The sequence below is a fragment of the Ixodes scapularis genome, unplaced genomic scaffold, assembly GCF_016920785.2.
Source record: "Ixodes scapularis isolate PalLabHiFi unplaced genomic scaffold, ASM1692078v2 PGA_scaffold7__128_contigs__length_106722199, whole genome shotgun sequence".
Lineage (NCBI taxonomy): Eukaryota > Metazoa > Arthropoda > Arachnida > Ixodida > Ixodidae > Ixodes > Ixodes scapularis.
In genome coordinates this window covers 25,500,293-25,516,361 of record NW_024609882.1, presented here as the reverse complement: position 1 = coordinate 25,516,361, position 16,069 = coordinate 25,500,293, and the positions used below count along the sequence as shown (strand labels likewise).

Below are 16,069 nucleotides of genomic sequence, written 5' to 3'. Positions count from 1 at the left end.
CGTTCATCCAAAATCATGGCGGAAGAGCACGGCTAGCGGAACGATCGACATAGTCCGTATGCCAGGCACCGAGGGCCGGAAATCTGCCGTCCGAGGGGTCAGACTCTGTTCGAGCAAAACAGAGTTCGAGCGACACATTTGTTTTTACACCTTTCTGAATGATCAATATCGCAACATCACGTGAACCCTAGTGTCAACCGTAAAGGGTTTCTACGTTTAAGTCTTGCGCTCTTATTACAGCCACATATCTATGCTTGAAACTGTGTCTCGCTACCACCGCTAGGGGTTTCTTTTCGGCTTTTGTTTGGCCAAGAGAGCATGTCAAGCCCTCTTTCTGCGTCTGGTGCACGCCCTCGCTCCGCCCGCTCCTTCCATTGACCTAACTCTCTCTATACACGGCTCTGATTGGACATTGAGATAACTGAGGGTACTCACACTCCAGCGTCGCAAACAGAGCAGAGACGGTGCTTACCTTCGGTACCATAAGGGACACGTCACCCGAGAGTAAGGTTTCTTCTTGTCCAACGAAGCAGCACTCTTCAGCTCAGCGCCAGTCTGGGCTCCGGTGCTGGTCATTGGAGATCCTTACGAGCTATGGCAGGCATTATGGCACCAGTCTCCGTTTATGTAGAATGACGGTCTTACAAGGCTCTCCTCTTGAGTGGTTATCCTCGATCCGCGTCTTGGAAACGTGAGGTCTAATTTGCTCCAGCAATCAGTTCATATTTAGGAGAAAATTACACGGCCGTAAACAACCGACGACGGAAAAAAAAACGACACCCGAGATTCCATTTTGCGAGGCCATTTTGTTTTTTTTTTGGTTCGTTTTTGCTTTTATATTCAGAGCAATTGTAAATGCTTTTAGTCTCAGGTAAACATCACCACGCCCCCCCCCCCCCCCCCTCTTTTTCACACAATATCAGTGTTCCAAGCGAGCAAATTTAAAACACAATTCCAGCGCCACTTAAAATTTAACGTCATTGTCTTCCTTCCTTCGCAATAGCCGCGCGGTGACGTTTCCCTGGAATTATGCAGTTCCGTTCAGAAACACGGATGTTCTGGTGACACGCGGGAATTTCTCGAGAGCTCGAGCTAATTTCGCTGACAAAAACATCCCATTCATCGTGGAGTCTCTCGCCACGGTACTGCCCGTAACCGTCTCGTTGTTGTTGTTTTTTCGTCTTTGTTTTACTATAAGCGCGGTCTGTTCAGATCCTCTTTGTGGTACTAATTGTTCTGATATGTTACTAGCTGACACGGTTTCCCTGTTTTCCTTTGGGCTAAACAAAATATCGTACTTTACGCACTATGGTCTGCGGACTATACATGTTTAAAAAAGATTATTCCCTTCTTCCCTTCTCAAGGTGCACTACGTTCTCGCCGTTGTACGTTTGATAACACTTCGCACAACTATAATGAGATGGGGTATACTAGTTGCTGGAACCTTCAGAAGATATCTGTCACTACCCTTGCCGAGGAATGCCGAACCTTAATCTAAGGCCGGATATTCGTTCCACCATTGTGGTGATAACCTGGATCCAACATGTCGCTCAGGTGCTTTAATATGGTTGTTAGGAGGCACACCTTTAGCCGGCCCGCTGCTGCCGTCCTTTTCAGTCACACATGCTGTACATACTTCGCTTGCTACACTCGCCACACTACGTGCTCGCATCCTCTGCAGAGATCATTTGCAATACATACGTATTGCACCAAACGTGCAATACGGAGCGGACAAGGCGCACACGAGTGTTACTAAACACGAGTGTGGTACTCCACTCAAGCCCTTGTCGTCGGCTTCTCCCTCTTATATGCCTTGCCATAGTTTTGTTTAACCCGAGACTGGGGTATTTCAGAAAAGGGACGAGAAGAAAAGAGGCCACAAGGAGGCGACGTCTCAAACACAGCTAAGGATTTTATTCCATCGTACGCACTTTTATACACACCACGTCCACACACCACCAACCAAGTCGACCAATGACAACACCCGGAATACGCTAAGCCAAACATAGGCCCAAAACAAAAGAAAAACCTTTCAGCCAGACAAAAGGACAAGATAAGCCTCCGACTACACAAAGTCAACAAAGAACTGTTAAAAGGTTTTTTTTCAAACCCGCAAACACACGGAACCAAAGGGAAAGAGGGTATACAAGACCTAATTACACAAAGCCAAGCAACAGTGTTGCTTGGCTTTTGTAATTAGTAGTGTTGGACGCTGTAAAAAGGTCGAATGTTGGGTTTGGAAATAGTTGTAGTTTTGTGAATGGTGACCAATCCGCTGAGGCTCGGAGGTGCGGTATTGTGAATCCTTGTAAAGTCGCACTTACAGAGAGGACGGAGGAATTGTTGAGAGGAGGACCGAAGTTTTGTGTAAATGTAAAACCGTCGAGAGTAGATGTTTTTTCCGCGATCCAGACAATTGCTAGAAAAGTAGGGTTAGACGAAAGGGTTGCTTTTGTGGACTACGCGGTCAGTAGAAAGGAAAGAGTAGTGGATGATTCGTATAAAAAAGACAGGAGGAATTTTCAGGCCATCACGGAAGTAAGAAAGGACTTTAAATCTAGATCACTGGAATTGTTACAGACCGATAAGAGCGGTATGTTTGCCGTCCTTCCATTGGCGGTTTTTGAAAAAAAGTCAACAGAGGCATTGGACTCGGTATTCATGGCATGGCAAGGCAAGTTGGGAAAATTAAGGAAGGACATCTCAGCTACACTTAAAGACGAGGGTTTAGAGACCTTAGCCAGGAAAGTCCTGATTCAGCCGAGAAGTACTTTAAGTTTAAAATTCTTCTTAAAGGACCACAAGCCGGAAATGCCGTTCCGCACGGTTATTAATGAGAACGGAACGTGGCAAAGCATGGTTTCGAAGTTTCTTCAAAAAGGTTTAGACTTCGCTAGATTGGAAAACAGTCTTTCGTTAAGAAACTCAGACGATTTTGTTCAGATTTTAGATGCTCACCATGGGAGGCAATGCTCGTTGATCTCGATGGACATTAACGATCTGTACTATTCTCTTGAAAAACAGCTGTTGATGAGTAGGGTTAGAGAGGCTTTGGAGCGTAATTTGGTAAAATTTCAACCAGGTACGGGGATTCCGGTAGATAGTTTTTTAGCGATCCTGGATCTTTATCTTAAAGCCACGGTAGTGGAGTTCAAGGAACGCATGTGGATTCAAAAGAAGGGTGTGTGTATTGGGTCTGCGGTGGCACCTATTTTGGCAGAAATTTATTTAAACTCTTTGGACAACGCGATCTCGGAAAGGCTGGCAGTTTGGGGGTCGGGTGAAGTTTTAGTGAGAAGGTATGTTGATGACATTGTGGTCATGAGCTTTCATGGGAAGGATACGGGAGCAATAGAGAGTCTGGTGAGAGCCTCAGCACCGGAACTTACCTTTACTGTTGAAGAGCCAGACAGAGGAGTTTTGCAGTTTTTGGATTTACGTATTCACGTAATGACCAATTCAAATTGGTCATTACAGACACGTCATACCATGATTTATTTTATGGCTCAACTAAATGGGGGGGGGGGGGACAATGAGGATCACGCTGTCAACAAGCGCACTAGTTTGCTTCATGAAGTTCCTAACAATGAAAACCAAAAAAACGTTCAAAACGAGAGACCAAAAAATAAGAACAGTTTGTAAACTACCCATAAAACTTCATAATCACTTAGAAACATTTTTATGTCATTAATTAAAGAAGTTAAGGTGATGAGTTTGATTTGTTCGAAGGACTAGATCCTTAGAATAAAAGTGATTTCTCTACATATCACGCAGTTCGCAGTTTGCAACATTTAACCCTGCGTTGCGGAGAAATATGTTCACCAACATATTCACATTTCCCGGATATACGTAAGAATTAAAACAACATCAGTTAAGGCTCTACAAATGTCCAAGCGGCTTTTATATTTAATTACTCTTTGCCTGACATAAAAAAACCTCAAATTGACAAAACCTGCATTTCCTCAGCCATGTTGGAAGTTTTCTTCAGGGTTTGATCATAGGGTACAGCTGCCACGTCTTAAACAAATGTTATGAAAGTTTTTAAAACATGGCAAACCAGAAAATATTTGAAATATTTGTCAGTCTGGGGAGAGGGGGGATGGGGGAAATCCGACGCGTAAAGCTGCATATTGGCTATTCAAGCCAAAACGTTTTTTTTTTTTTCAGTTACGTAGCCTGCAGACTCCCTTCCCAAGACGCTCATAATCATTATTCATGAGAGTATGCAAGTTTTTACGGCTATGGGTATATAGCTTTAAAAGGCGCATTCATTTTAAAATAATTTATCTCATGTTAGAAATCTCCCTTGCTATAAAAAAAATACTCCACATTTTTACCGCAACACTGAGGGATATCCTTTTTTTGTAAGATTATGAAACGCCCACATATCAAGACCCTAGGTTCTCAAACTTAGTTTCCAAAGACCCAGGGATTCCCAGGAATTCCCTTAAGGGTTCCTCGAGGTATCGAAGTTCCTGGACCTAATTGAAGAGTTCTTTCATTTTAAGCACTATTTTAGTTACACAGCAGTGAACAACCGCTCACTGCTGTGTAACTTTGAGCCAAGCGCTCCCTAGTATGCAAATGATCGTTTGTGAGGTCTACTTCTTCACTGTTGTACTGTATCAGTGCCAAGACCGAGAAAGGTTCTCCGGCTGCCATTCGAGGCTAATAGGGGTTCCTTGAAAAACCTACAAAAATAAATGCAAGCTTGGTTAAAACAAACGTGCCAAAAAAGAAAAAAACATTTACGCGCAAAAACGTTAGAGTAGTATTGACGGCGCTAGACGGGATTTAGTTGGTAGTCACCTCTTTTTTATACTTGTTTTCTCTCTCGGTATTTAGGGCATGTGGAGGAAAGGTGGATCGGCTTCACCTTCACGACCGAGATGGTCCTTTCGGAATGACCCGTGACGTTTTGGACTTCGCGCGCAGCATTTCAAATAAATCTCTCGCCGTGAATTTTGGTCTAAACTTTTTTTTTTCGCGTAAAACATATTTATTAACTCGCGTGTTCCAATCGGACTGCTTTAAAAAAGATTTCTTTTTCTTTTTATGTTTTTTTTAAGATCTGAATTTTGAAAACCCCGGATTTAGATGTTGACATTCTTTATTTCTGCAAACCTGGATGCAAAGCTGGTAATAGAACGTGAGTGTTTTAATAGATCCATGCAGAAGCATGAGTTTGGTATGTGTGTGTGTGTGTGTGTGTGTGTGTGTGTGTGTGTGTGTGTGTGTGTGTGTGTGTGTGTGTGTGTGTGTGTGTGTGTGTGTGTGTGTGTGTGTGCGTGTGTGTGTGTTAACGTTTACAATGACCTACAAAGAGTAAGTGGCCAATAAACTTGTTTTTTCCTGTATTTTTTACCAAGCTTTTACATTTGGCATTCAAACCCGTAATAGGTTCGACATGGAAACGCTCCTCACGTGCGGGAGTTGCCCTACTTTCTTGAAAACTGCCAGGAGTGGTTCGAAGTGACACATTTCGTGTTACTGTCGTAGTTTGTGTTACAATTGTAGGTGCTATTATTTAAGATATATTTTTGAAGTCACCGCGTAATCAGATTTATTATTTGGGATAGAAGAGGCGTCGCTATACATTGTCTCGTCAACGCTGTTCTCAAGGAATACTAATCTAACAATCCGGAATCCGCTCAAAACAGAGCATTTCACTTAATGCATTGTAATTATCGCACTGAGAAATAAGAACTACGTCAGCCAACTAAACTAGGCACCCTTTTTGCCGCCGCAGAGTCACAACGGAACACTCAGATAAAATTTACTATCGACTCATGACCTTATTTTTCGTCGCTTCGAATATTCTTGGAAATCACGCGCAAGTTCCTTACCCACTGTTTCTTATCAAATGTTTACGTTACGATTGGATATGGGAGCTGAAACCAATTAGTAACTATATTTATTTCTAAAAGACTAATACATTTTCATTACTATACTCTCTTCCTGTATAGCCCTAGTGACTACGTTGAAATTAGTTTAATATTATGTCCCGTTGTGATGACTGCTATTTCATATATGCCCATTTTATTATGCAATTCTCACTCGAGCCCTCAAAAATTAATAAACATTATTATCGATTAAACGCCTCGGTTTCCTTAATTAGTTATTTCGAATAGGGTCGGAATACTTCCCGGTAATCTTATACGGTGAGGAATGGTCGGTGTTTCTTCCAACTCAAGTTTCAGCGCACGTATATAAACTTACCTGTGCGTGTGCATTCGTTTTTGTACGAAATAGTCTTGCTCAATAGGTATATGTTTTATTTATGTATCCACCCATGTAACAGTACAAATGGTGCCTTCAACGTTCTGTGTTTTTATTCCTTTGATTGCATGATTATGATTGAAAATGGTGAAGTCATGAGATTTTCCGTGACGGGTGAATGTTGATATGAAATTATGTGAAGTACTACGTCAACAGAAACACTTTTGGTTGATAAGAACATCACGGATGGGACTTCATGCCCTGTTGCAAAGCTCAAAGTTACTACCCGAAAGAAGCTGTTGATATACGTTCGGCAAAGAAACATTAAAAAAAAAATTACAAGTTCAAAGCGAGTAGGAAGGAAACATGATACATTAGTGGCGTTTTTATAATCTGTTGAACACTTTTTCCAAAATAAAAGATATTTGAAATATGGTCTGTGAGAGTACCGTAAAATTTTCAAGTGTTTTTATTTCAAAGCAAAACTTTGTAGCATGTAGAACGTTAACAATGATGTGCTTCATATTTTTCCGGCCGCTGCAATTTATCAACGATAGAATTATTCACAATAAAAGACAATATGACTAAGGTCTGACTAGTTGGCGAACGTGGCGATAAAAATAGTCCTCCATCCATAACTACAGCTGAGCAGGTGAAGGCGCCACTCATCAGCGTGCACTTGTCGGCGTATTTTCTCGAAATATTTGCAAGACCCTTTGTCTATCGTAGCACAAATTCGATAACAGCATACCGTCCTGTATTTCACATGTTAATCTGGCCTACCTCGATCGGTTGTTCCGAAATAAGGTCGCGTTGGATCTAATAAAGCGATGTTATTAGAACCAAGCAGATACTTTCGGCCGTCTTCAAAGGTCATAAATACCCGATCAGAAACATTAGTACACTACTTGAGCTACTGAGACAATGATATGATTGAACTGCCTCAAGCATGTCACTGCATGGCTCATGAAAGGAATCATGAATATACTTGTGTGTTCATTCCTTAGACTCAGTCACGCGACATTCACCTCACTAATCGCACTTTCCGTTGACGGCCTTGCCATTCGCATGCTGAGCAAGATCGACTTGACCATTTGTCAGTTTGGGACCTCTTCGTCTCATATACGATTGGATATAGAAGTTTACAAAGAGACTTAAAATAAGAACCGTCTGAGCAATGGCCACGTGAATGAGGTGCCTCGGGAAACCGCAGTCCACGAAGAGCGGGATGGACATGTGCCCGATGAAGATGACAAACTGCACAATCTGCATCGTGGTCAGGTACTTCTTCCACCAGAGGTACTGCCTCACATTCGGACCTAGCGTGGCAAGGAAGTAGTAGGCGTACATGACAACGTGGACGAACGCGTTCATGGCGAGTCCCAGGGCGGGCTGTCCCTCTGGAGCGAACAATACCCAGAACCACGCGTTCACCGCCACCACGGTGTGGTGGATGACGTGCAGATGCGTTATATGCGTGAACTTCTTGCGCAGGACGAAGAAGACGGTGTCCAGAAAGTCGGCGTACCGCACGGCGACGTACCAGGACGCAGATTCGTACAAGCCGGCCAACTGTTCTGTCATCCGGCCCGTGATCCCCTGGCACCAGAGGCTGTATTCACCTCCCGGAAGATAGGTGTAGATGAGGACGATGTAGAGAAACCTCGCGTTGAGGAGGACCATCGCGAGGTTGTAGAAGCGGATGAGGTTGATGATCTGGAAGGGTTCCTTGTCCTTCATCCACCTCGGACCGGCCACTTTGACGAAGTAGAGGTAGGCCATGACTAGCGGGAACACGAAGAGCGGGTTCATTACCAGCGTGTAGTTTCGAGTCCGGGGGTCTCCAAGCTGTTGGAGCTCGCTGAAGAACTTAACCGGGTTCATGGTCAGCGTCAAGCCTGTGGTGTCGTTTCCCAACATTTTGGTAGGCCTTGTTTCCTTCAAAACAATAACAATACAAAAAATCTTGCAGAATATCAAAACAAAAAATAACAAAAAACAAATCGCGATTTTTTTTTTTTTTTTTTTTTGTGTTATAGCGAAATATTTAGTAGGCTTAGTTTTACGTCGTCCGAGCGGAGCCGACGTAACGAAGCTGCTCCAAAAGTGCATACTTTTTGGTTTGAAAAACTGTGTTTTTGCATGTGTGAAAAAGTATTTCTGTTTTTATTATGAAACCTCCATGGGAGACGAAGGTAATAAATACGTAGATTAGAAAATAAAATCGTTTTGGCGCTTGTACTCTCTGTTCTCTCGACATCACCGGGTAAACCAGTCCGGCACAATAAACACGCCGTAATTCTGCTCTTTTATCTTTGCGTGATTGGTTTAACCAGTGATTGAAAACCAACAAAAACGACGAGGGCAGTGACGAGGAACTTTTGACGCTGCTTGACAGGCGCCATCGGATCGTAGCGTCAACTGTGCTCGGACTGGGGTGTGAAGTGGACTAGGAACAGGACACGAAAGGGTACAAACACACGAGGGTACAAGTGTCGCACTGAATCTTAATGTACTTTTGTGACATATCCACATTATGTTCCGGCTTCTTGATTCGTGATTCGTTATTCGCCGTTCTCATTGGCTAACGTCGGGGTCTTATTGGCTGAGGAGCGGTAATTAGATGTCCGAGACTTGCCAAGCGCCGCCTTTCTCGATCTACCAGTGACTTTAGGCTCGGTGTTTTATTTTATAAAACACCGAGCCAGAGATTCGGTGTTTTATTTTATAAAACCGAACCAGAGATTCTGAGCCGTCGAAGATGGGTAGAACAAAGGGCTAGCGTTTTATTCTTTGCTTGCTCAGTTTCAAGTCGAAGCGATCGAAGACCCTGCAGCGTGGCTGCCTGCTGCCCACCACAGCTTAGTTCATTCCGTTTCTCACATTAAGCTTAACTTAGATTTTTAATGAAGGCAACTCGGTTTTATTCAACCTCCACAGTTGGCGTATTAAAATTTCGGCCAAGGTAGCGGCGATCTGGCGCAAGTTATTTGATTCTTTAGTTATCCTTTAACCGAGATTTCGCTTCCACGCTGAAAAATAGAGGGTGGTTCCAATTAATCCCACGTCCACAACAAGGATCTACTAGGTGACCATCGGTGGTTGGACATCTAAATTTGAGCACGCCGTGAACCCAACGTTGCTCTCTACAATCGGAGCCTGACTAATACGACGAGAAAGCAATATTACTTCTCGAAAAAATAAAATCCAAGCTGAGTCACTGAGCGCGACGAATCGCTCGGTGAGTGTCTTCGGTTAGGCTTGCCGTCTTGGAAGAAACGACCAAAGCATCAAGACTGAGGATAAGATGCCACTGATTAACTCTATCCTCGGATACTCACGGCATGAACTATCTTTTAAGCTTTTTGCGTTTTATACTTTCGCGTAACTTTTCATCGTACTCAGTGGAAACTACCAGCGAAAATGCTAACGAGCGGACTTCGCCCGTGCTGTCTCAGCAGAAAACATGCTCTGATTTCTGAGGAGCGAACAGGAGCCCTAGGCTCTGGTCATACTCAAAGTTGCCTTCGAAGTTTACGGAGCTCACCGATTGAACTCTCGCGATGATGACGCGGCGGCGCTTTTGTCGGCGAGTCCGACATCTTTAGGCTCCCACTTTGTGCTTAACGAGTGTATAGCACCCGAACGAGCTAAACGGCACTGATATCACAGCATATTCCGGGCTATAGTCCGCAGGGCGAATTCGGGGTCAAAAATAAAAGTTCTTGCTTAATTAGTCCGGACACACTGTATAGTCCGCACGCCGTGCATAGTCCGCATTTGGTGCTTTGGTCGACGCGAAAATCTTCTCATACACGGCACGCCATGACAAATGTTTGCTTTCTTATCTTACAAAGAAGCTTGTATTATACATAAATCCTCATTAACATCCTGTTTCGTTCCCGAAATCTGTCGCGCCTGGTCATAATGAACGATCTTGAAACACAAGATTCTTGTATTGTGCGCACGTCCTCAAATTTCAACTTTTAAACATGTGTAGTCCGCGAACCCTAGCCGGGAAAATGCGGTCCTCACACACTAACGTCGCAATCAGAGCAAAAATTCTACATACCTTGGTTACTTTAAGAAACACGTTATCCGAAGGTAAGTTTCCTTCTTGTCCGACGAAGCAGCACTCTTTAGCTCAGCGCCGATCTGGAATCGGGCGTCGCTCGTCGGAGGTCCTGCCGAGCTATGGCAGGCACTGTGACACCAGTCTCCGTTCTTGTAGACTGCCGATCTCACAAGGTCCTCTTCCTCAGTGGTAATCCTCGGGTGGTGCCTTAAAGACGTGCGGACTAAACTGCTTCGGCAATTAGTTTATATACGGGAGATAATTACACGGCCGTAAACAAGAGGGCAAAAAAAACCCTACTCTCGAGATTTCATTTTGCAATATCAGTGTCTCTATTACTTGTGCGTGTCTTTTGTTATGTTCAGTGGAATCGTAAACGCTTTTAACCTCGGGAAAACACCCCCCCCCCCCCTCCCTGCCCCTTCGCAATATCAGTGTTCCAAGAGAGCAAATTTGAAAACAAACAGAAGTGACACTTACAAGTTAATGCCATTGTCTCCCTGTTACAATAGTCATGCGGTGGAGTTTCCGTCGAATTATGTCGCTCCGTTCGCAAACACGCCTTTTCTGGTGACACGTGGGGATTTTTCTTGCAGCGCGTGTTAATTGTCGCTGACAAAACCATCGCTATAATCGCGGTTGGCTTCAACACAACACTGCCCGCACGCGTCTTGTTTTTCCTTTTTATCATTTTTATATTTTTTTTTGTAAACGCAGCCTGTCCAGGTTTTTTTCGCGTTGATAATTGTTCTGATATGCTACTAGCGGACATATATATGTATGGCGTTCGTGTTTTCGCCTGGGCTAAACAAAATAACGTATTCTCCGCACTGTTGTCCGCAGGGCTATACATATTTCTGCAAGTTGTTGAATATAAAGGGGGTGCGGGCTATTTACAGGCGAGGGCTATGCAAGATTTTGTTTTTTCCTAGACCATCCATTAGGACGAGACGTGTCCTACTTCGTAAAGGAAAGAGTATGTTAATGGTGATTTGTGTATGAACCAATCTTCTGTGCGAGCTACTAAAGCAGACATTTCTCTAGATGTGGTGAATACAAAATTCTTTTGCACGCGGACTGGGCACCAGGGACTGACTATGCAGCGAGCGGGGAACGTGCACCGGTTGCCAACTATCCAAGGAAAAACTCTATTTTCAACCAAAATGTTCCACTGCGGGAGCGGATTCTAGTCTGGAAAATACGATACAAAGGTATATTGATATGTTTTGTTATTAAGGACTGATATATATATATATATATATATATATATATATATATATATATATATATATATATTTTTTTTTTTTTTTTTTTTTTTTTTTCACTTGAGGGCACAAGATGTATTTAGAGGATTGAAGATCGACCTCAGCATGGTCTAGCCTTGTTGTCAAATTTGGATAAAAAAAATTCCTAGTAGGCGCTACGGGGTCAAGAAATGTCACTTCGGTAAATGGCGTCCAACCGAAACTAAACAGGAAAGAGCATAAAAACCGAAACCGAAACTAACCGAAACTAAACAGGAAAGAGCGCCGGTAAAGTTATCGCTCCCCCCTTCCGGGCATGCGATTCGTCATTATCGCGGCCGGCTCCACTTGCTTAGGCGAGCCGGCCGCGATAATGACGAATTATGTTATGTACATTATGTGCCCTCAGGTGAAAAATTAAAAAGTTAGTTAAAATATGTCCGTTAATTAGCTCACTAATTACCTAATTTCACCTTTTTTCTATAGGCCTCCATGGCAACTAACACTTCCCCATGGCTCAAATTACTCTAGCTCGCGTTGTTTTTTTTGTTTTGTTTTTTTAAATTGGGTGCAGCTAAAAAAAGACACTTTATATATATATAGAGAGAGAGAGGGAGAGACTGTGCGGAGATAATGGCCGGTCTTCTGGGGAGAGTATGTCGCTTCCGGTTGGCTATTGTTTTGGTTTGTTTTTAGCCCGCAGTTAGTAGCGAGTACTTTAAAAGTTTCACCACCGAGGACTACCTGCGGTACCGCCGGAATTTTACTTTTACGGAATCGACACGCCTTCTTAATGATCCCTTAAATATATACACACAAAAAAAAAAACTTCTTCCTAGAAAAAAAATTACAAATATGCCTAAGGTATCGCAGGCGCATCTTCATGACTACCTATAAGAGCCGCCTGGTTCGTATACCTCAGAAAGACTTAAAACCTACGCGTCCTTAAATACGCTCAACTACCTCGATCGTGAATGGCATGGCATCGGCGATGGACACCTAACTCCCCCAAACGCCGAAGATATCCACCGAGCTCCCCGCATGGGTCGCCGACCCCGGCCTTGGTCTCAGCAGACAATCTTAATTCTGAAAGGTTATATTACACTTCCTTCAGCGCGACGGGATTATCTGTAGTGCACTATAGTCTAATGTTTTTACTCGCTCGCTTTGGTATTCAATGTTTCTTTTCCAGAGCAACGTGTCACCTTGGATTTCTACGTGCTGTGATGGCCCGGTTGGCACCTATCACTTTGGAAGACGGTTGGTTGAGGCGCCACTGGTGGCGTAGCCTCCAGTCTGTCGCTTTGCGCCATCTGTCGGCAGCACCTCAAAGCAGGCTAGAACCGTCTGCTAATGCCGCCGCCCTACAGTCACCAAGGCTCGGCGGCGAACGGTGGCGTCTCGAGATAATCAAAAGAACTTTACTTGTGCACTAAAGTACGTGCGTCTGCTTTCCCGCACAACACTCCGAAAGCCAATCACCGCAACTTACAGAGGCAGCTTAGCGAATGACGATGCCGAAACATATGTTTCGGCATATGTATATATATATCTTTTTTTATCATTGTTTTATGTTTATTGGTGGTGCATCACATGGGCTGAATTCTTTCTGCTCTTTTGTTCGTGACACCGCAAATATATATTGCGATTTTGCGTTCAATAAACTCAGTTGTAAGTGAGCGCTACGTCCGTGTCACTTCTTTGTCTGGTCCTCGTCTTTCCGCGCTGTTTTTAATTCCGATGCATTTTTTGATCTAAACATATGTTTCGGCATCGTCTTTCGCCGAGCTGCCTCCATAAGTTGCAGTGATTGGCTCTCCGAGCGTTGTGCGGGAAAGCAGACGCACGGGCTTTTTTTAGAGTGTGGCAATTCGTTCGTGCAGGTGCGAATCGGCATCTTTTAAGCACGATGCATTTGAGCATTTCTTGAGCGAAGCTCTCGCGCAAATGCTCGTTAGGGAACCATAAGAGTCGTGGCGAACCCACCCAAACACAAGGTAAACATGGGAGAACGGGAAGCATCCCTCTCCCCTTGTCATGGCGGACGGAAGTGGCGTGAACACCCTTTATTGATTTCTGTTTTGTGCCTAATTCGAGTTGGACATGTTTTGACCATAACTCGTATTATTCGCTGTCGCGGAAGACACGTTAATTCATCACTAGGCAGGAGCGCAGCAAATAGCATCTCCGAACTCGTTAACTTGACGCAAAAATTCCTGAAAGAAAAAGGTGCATTCACTATTACAGTATGCAAATGTACCTACGCAATTCGATTGTCTCGTATCCGCCATTATTTTGATTACACAGTACCTCAGAGTACTGCCACACAGCCCTTGCAGCATCTACACGTGCGACCTGCGCTATTGTACTCCAAACAATAGGAAGCACGAACTGGCGAAAGTCAAGAAAATGAGAAAATCATAGTGTTTTACACTCGACGCAGGGTGCGCATGTTTAACACCTGCTAAACATCAAGGCCGTCGTGCTGGATTTCTTCTCACCTCAAGTTCACCTACAGGAGTCTACCGAGGGGCACAAATGTGTTGTTGTGAGAGACAACGCATCAACCTTGATGTGTTGTTGAGAGCAGTCAAAAGACATCCACATTCACAAATTCTTATTTCATCCGCATGGACAAGGAGGTTCGTCGATATTCTCCGGCGATAATGACCTCCATTGATTGTCCTCAATAGTCTCTACTGCGCTAAATGGACACTTGAACGGCCTCGAACAGGCTGGGACAAATATCATGTCGTTTAACACCTAATACCGCGGTGCAGAAAAGAAAAAAAAAAAAAAAACTTTGAGTCGAAGGAACAGATACAGAATGGAACGTCTCAATCGTTCTCTTCTGTGTGTGCTCTTCGACTAAAGGTTTTTTTTTCCCCCTTTTCTGCACCAGTCATCCTTACGCACTTACAGTCTTTTAACAGATATAGCGTTTTACAGATCTCATCCCTACAGTTCACGTTAGGTCACAATTTCACCTATAGTTGGCCTTCATACAGGTGTACTAGTCCACGTCTACTTGGTGAAAGCGCTGAATTTTTAGTTTGTCAAACTTTAACTGATTTACCGGTTAAAAAATAGTAAACGCGATTAAAGCGTTAATCGATTAATCGATAATATAATCGATCGAGTGCCTAGCCCTACACAAATGCTTGAACTGATCATTAGCCGTCACCTGAATGATATCACAGGAGAGGTATAAATTGAATTCAATACAGTCGTAGCACAGCTATAACGCGTAAATGGTACACATGAACTCTGACAAAAAGAACAAAGGCATGCGTCCGAAAAGTAAACTTACACATCTACGCACTATTCTAGTATTGTTTTATTTTACATTGGCAATGCAATAGCATTTCAATTTTATTGGGAAAAAATTTTCGAAACAAATTTGAAATAAACCCCATTCAAATATGCACTCATAATTTAAGAACGTGACTCCGGTAGACGCACTGTTTATGAACAAAGCCTTCACATTCACTTTTCCATGGAACATGAGGATTGCCAATCATCACGATTAACAAAAGGAGCCCAAGGACTTCTGTTGACCCAGCGTCGCCCCGCTCTGACAACAGAGTGATGCCACTCCGAGAGTTTCCATGACAAACATTGTATGGGCTGAGCGCGAGAAAGTAAGAACAAGCGATAGCCTATTTCTTCAAAGAAAATATACCTGCATTTGCATCCTGAACTTTATTTAGCGATGCCGTCTGCTCTGCTTCTTTTTCTTTTATTTTAATTTTATTTTATTTTTGGTGCCTTCACACATATTGAAAGTGTCGGGGGGTACAGAAGTTGTGCATTCTAAGCTCACTTTACGCACCTTAACAATTTTGGGAAAACACAGCTGACGCGTGAGAGTTGCCATTGTCTCTCCTTGTTTACAACTGCGCGCGCGTGCCCGCGTCTTTTCTTAATTAAACGTTTCTCCTTCTGAAAACACGTCTGTTCCTGCTCACTCGCTGGGAACTTTTTGTTACTCACCTTAATTGTTGAGTTGTTGAAGGAACTCGGTTTACACCCTGCGTGTAGTGATGAGACACTATGTGATGGTGTCGAATACAAATTTCCCTTTAATTGTTTATACGGCAGATGTTTAGTCTGCCAGAATATGACGTCATTGCTACCCAGTGTAGATTGCAGATTTAGTAAGTGCGGTGCAACTGCTGTTTTCAGTGACAGTATGATAAACGTTTTCTGGTTGGGGAGGAGGAAGCAGACGGAATGCTGTAGAAAGAAGGTGATTTTCCTCCTCACCTCTCCAGCATTTCGTCTGCTTCCTCCTCTCCTGCCGTCCTTTCCCTTGAAAACTTTTCTTAACCTGTAACTGAGTGTAGCGTGCTCAAAGGAGTAGTGATAGACGACCGCGCGCCGGTACGTTGCTCTTCCGGATCAAAACGGGCAGGGTTGGGGGGCTAAATCAAGGACCGCTGGGTTTTGCATCGCGAGCTTTAGCTCCGTGTGCTCCGAGCAGTGGTGCGTTAACGAAGATGTCCAATGATCCTCTTTTTGAGGGCGATTG

The 16,069-nt window shown here is 43.6% G+C and overlaps 2 protein-coding genes across 2 annotated transcripts; one reads left to right on the top strand and one right to left on the bottom strand.

Moving 5' to 3' along the window:
• Positions 1–855: 855 nt before the first annotated feature.
• Positions 856–3,642, top strand: LOC120851155. The gene is made up of 2 exons (XM_040223747.1): positions 856–871; positions 2,204–3,642. Exons 1-2 carry the CDS (start codon positions 856–858, stop codon positions 3,640–3,642), a joined length of 1,455 nt encoding a protein of 484 aa, XP_040079681.1.
• Positions 3,643–7,054: 3,412 nt separating this feature from the next.
• On the bottom strand, positions 7,055–8,109 carry LOC8037936 (elongation of very long chain fatty acids protein). The gene has a single exon (XM_040223756.3). It carries the CDS (start codon positions 8,101–8,103, stop codon positions 7,252–7,254), a length of 852 nt encoding a protein of 283 aa, XP_040079690.3. The 5' UTR covers positions 8,104–8,109; the 3' UTR covers positions 7,055–7,251.
• Positions 8,110–16,069: the final 7,960 nt, after the last annotated feature.

What these genes read in the sequence shown, in the direction of transcription:
- LOC8037936 (XM_040223756.3), bottom strand. Translation starts at nt 8,103, where the DNA reads ATGAACCCGGTTAAGTTCTTCAGCGAGCTCCAACAGCTTGGAGACCCC.